At 48.6% G+C, this 3,595-nt stretch overlaps 1 protein-coding gene across 1 annotated transcript; it reads left to right on the forward strand.

Annotated features, from left to right (window-relative positions):
- The first annotated feature begins 1,740 nt into the window (after positions 1-1,740).
- LOC118429947 (transcription factor HES-1-like) lies at positions 1,741-3,302 on the forward strand. Its single transcript, XM_035840595.1, has 3 exons — positions 1,741-1,945; positions 2,107-2,202; positions 2,343-3,302. Exons 1-3 carry the CDS (start codon positions 1,889-1,891, stop codon positions 3,063-3,065), a joined length of 876 nt encoding a protein of 291 aa, XP_035696488.1. The 5' UTR covers positions 1,741-1,888; the 3' UTR covers positions 3,066-3,302.
- Positions 3,303-3,595: the final 293 nt, after the last annotated feature.

The following is a 3,595-nucleotide window of genomic DNA, read 5'->3' on the forward strand; positions in this document are numbered from 1 at the left end:
TGATTTGCGACTGGCTTTTGTGATCAAATCTTGGATTTCGCGCACCTCCAACTACTTTGAGTACATGTTATTATGTACGTTCATTTTCGCAGTAAACGTTTTTTAAAAAGTACACCGAAAAATGTGTGAGAATACAACCTGTTTAGATTATACAATGTACAGGAAACTAATTATAATGCCTTTAATTATCTCCTCACTGGAGGTAGAGCTACAGTAATCGTATACCTCGCGCCCCGGCACGCGAACTCATGGTAAACTCCATCCTCTCAGATGAGTTCCGTATGTGGTACCGCCGGAAACGTACCGAGGCTGTTTCGCGAAACCCAGCCGAGCCTTTCCGGAAGCCGGCGGAGCGAGCGCCCGTCAAGCCGGGAAGGTCGGGGGAAACCCGATAGCAGGATTTGGTCGGAAGCCAGGTAAAAGCGGACCGCCGTGTAGGGGCTGTGGACGCGTGGCCCACCTCCGCCCGCCAGCGTCTGTCGCACGCGTGCCGCAGACAGCTCCTGACACCCAGTAAGGGATTGAAGCCATAGAGTCGATCCCTATCACTGCCAAACCAGGTAACGGGAGAGCTTGGCACAGCGCTTTTGTGAACTTTCAATGTCATGGTAGACACTATCATTCACCTACAAACATAGCAGGTGTAGCTCCAAGTTTTCCACAGAAAAAAAAACATAGAAAAACCACGCCTCAATGATGTATGGTAAGGTCATGGTCCTCCCATATAAGAATTAGCACTTGTTGGATCGAGGTCCAGTAATGCCCTTTACACCCAATAGATCACGCAAAAAGTTGTGAGATGAAAACACAAAACTTCAGTCATTTCATTTCGTGCCATCTTCATTCAACTCATTGCTAAGAAAGAATACAGCCAGGGCAGTTCTTTATTGTTCATAAACGAATAACAATTTTGCCTGGGAACGTAGGTTTGTAGGAAATTGCTTTCCTCGGTCTAATCCTGAACATAATCCTCAGAACACAAACTTTTCGCTACATGCGCGTATTTCTCCACCTCACATTTTACGAATGTGTTGTTGGGCGGTAAATCGTGCTCCACCATTTCCCGCCAAAAACTTTAATCGTTTGTGCTCGGGGGCAAATTGGCGGAGATACGGTCGGTCTGTTTCGGCATTCTCCCCGTGGGAACACCGCCAGGGGCACTTATGGCGCTGCTTGACTCTTACCCCTGCGTGTCACCCACATTCCTACAGCCACTGACTCAGTATAGCCGACAGGCATTCGGACAGAACACGGCTTCTAACTTCCCAACCCAAGCATACATGTCAGTCGTCGTGTCTGTGGGACGCGGCGTACGCACACACGATTGTTTTGTGACTTTCAGCACAGCCATATACCATTTAACATCTTATCAGCACCCCTTGTTTACATTTGCAACCCTTGTTTACTGTACGCGCCGGACAGGACTTGGGGGCGGGGTTTTCCCACACTCCAGCCTGCCGCAGACAAAAGGCCCGGCACGTGCTTAGCGGGATAATAAGCCTGCCACTTTGCGTCCGCATGCCAACAGATGTCAACTGTCAGAGGTGGCCATGCAAGAGTGATTGGCATTACAACATACTGGACCAATGGCGGGGCGATACGTCACAGGTGCAGTGACTTCCGCCAATGGGACACCCTCATTTTCTAAAATGGCGTCGCACCTCTTTCCTCCTATTGGCTGAGCCGGCATGAATGTAGTGTGGGAACCGGTCGCCACAGAATTTCACACGAGCACAGAAGGATATAAATACAAAGCAGAAATCTCTGTTCCCACACTCGCCACACGACCGTCCATTGAGAAGTTGATCGCAGAACGCCGTTCGCAGTCACGAAGTTCCATTCCTACACATTCGCCGGACTTACTCGGAATAACTCCAGACCATACAACATGCCTGCCGAGAAGGTTGTGGACAAGGCCCGTGAGGCAAGAATGGAGAGCCGTAAGGTATGTATTTGTGTACTACACAACTTACTACAATGATACAAGACCCGGTGTTTCGGACGGTCATTTCTTAGATACCTTTTCTTGCTGTCACAAGATTATGAGCCAAATGTATATGCTATGTGCAGACAATGTATCTTACGTTATTTTACATCTTTTTCTAGTCTTCCAAGCCGATCATGGAGAAAAGACGCCGTGCCCGTATCAACGAGAGTCTGACTGAGCTGAAGACCCTCATCCTAGAAGCACTGAACAAAGATGTAAGTACTGATATCATATTACCTGGAAAATATATTCTGATTTTCTTGATGTACATCAGTGGAAATGTTCAAGGTTTTCATGGGAGAGATATTTGAGGCCACAGTATATTGACCAAATCTTTGGTGTTTTTATTTTGCAGAGCTCCCGTCACTCAAAGCTAGAGAAGGCTGACATCTTGGAGATGACTGTCAAACATCTTCGCAACCTCCAGAGACAGCAGATGGCGGCTGCAGTCTCCACCGACCCTTCTCTGCTTGGGAAGTACCGCTCCGGCTTCTCCGAGTGTATGACAGAGGTCTCCCGCGTCATGGGCTCCATGGACGGCGTCGACGGCCAGGTGAAGCAGCGTCTGATCAACCACCTGGCGACCCACCAGCCCGCCACTAACGTCATGTCGTCCGGCGTGTACGCAGGGGTCCATCCGTCGGCATTCCCGCACGTCCAGCCCGTACAAGTGCAGGTGCCGGCCTCGGCGTCAATGCCCATGCAGAGGGTGCAGCTGTCCCCGACTCAGGGTGCGTACCCCCAGGCCATCCAGACGACCATGTACGGCGGGATCCCCGTAGTGCCCGGGCACTTCGTCGGCGGCGAGCCGGTGGCGGTGCTACTGCCTAGCGGACAGACCATCGTCCAGACAAACGGACAACAGCAACAAGTTGTTCCCGTGCAGTACACAAACACAGCCGTGGTGTCGGCCGCGCAACCACAAGGACATTCCGCTATCTCTGTCTCATCTGCAAACGGACTCAGTCAAACCATGATGCCCAGCCACCCCGTCCCGACACAGGCAGCTACCGTGCCCACCAAGGTAGCAGTCACTCCCGCGCCAATCCCTGAAGAGAAAATGTGGAGGCCGTGGTGAACAAAAACGAACTGAAAATGACTTGTGTTGTACATTCCACTGTGAAATCTGATTATCAGTTCCTGTACAAATGATTTTATCGTGTATATACAGAAAGCAATGAATGGAGAGAAATTAATGAGATTGCAGATATATTTTATATTATATATATGGACGTATGTTAAACATACAAAGTTTCTATGTGTACATGTGTTGGTCTTTTTTGATACTGTGGTATTAAAAATGGGATGAAATGAATCTTTTTGTGTGCGACTTATGAATTGCTTGGTATGCATAATGCAAGTACGTAGTGTGTTACGATTTCCCCTAACACCATAGTAATAGTTGCAAAAGCCTTTCACCACTAGACCCCAGGAAGTTTGATTAGTTTTCATGGTAAATCAACTAAATGGTTAGGAAAAAAAAACAGAACCAAGCGTGAGACTAGAGACAGCTAATGGGGAAAATGTAGAACATAATTGTTCTCCACCTTGGCCCAAATGTCACGACTTACTATAGCTCGCGTGAGGTCTCCGTAGAAAGCGAGTAAA

The sequence above is a fragment of the Branchiostoma floridae genome, chromosome 14 (genome assembly GCF_000003815.2).
Source record: "Branchiostoma floridae strain S238N-H82 chromosome 14, Bfl_VNyyK, whole genome shotgun sequence".
NCBI classification, from domain to species: domain Eukaryota; kingdom Metazoa; phylum Chordata; class Leptocardii; order Amphioxiformes; family Branchiostomatidae; genus Branchiostoma; species Branchiostoma floridae.

Coding starts and splice junctions, on each gene's coding strand:
- LOC118429947 (XM_035840595.1), top strand. CDS start 1,889: ATGCCTGCCGAGAAGGTTGTGGACAAGGCCCGTGAGGCAAGAATGGAG. Junction 1,946..2,106: donor CAAGAATGGAGAGCCGTAAG/GTATGTATTTGT, acceptor ATCTTTTTCTAG/TCTTCCAAGCCGATCATGGA. Junction 2,203..2,342: donor TAGAAGCACTGAACAAAGAT/GTAAGTACTGAT, acceptor TTTATTTTGCAG/AGCTCCCGTCACTCAAAGCT.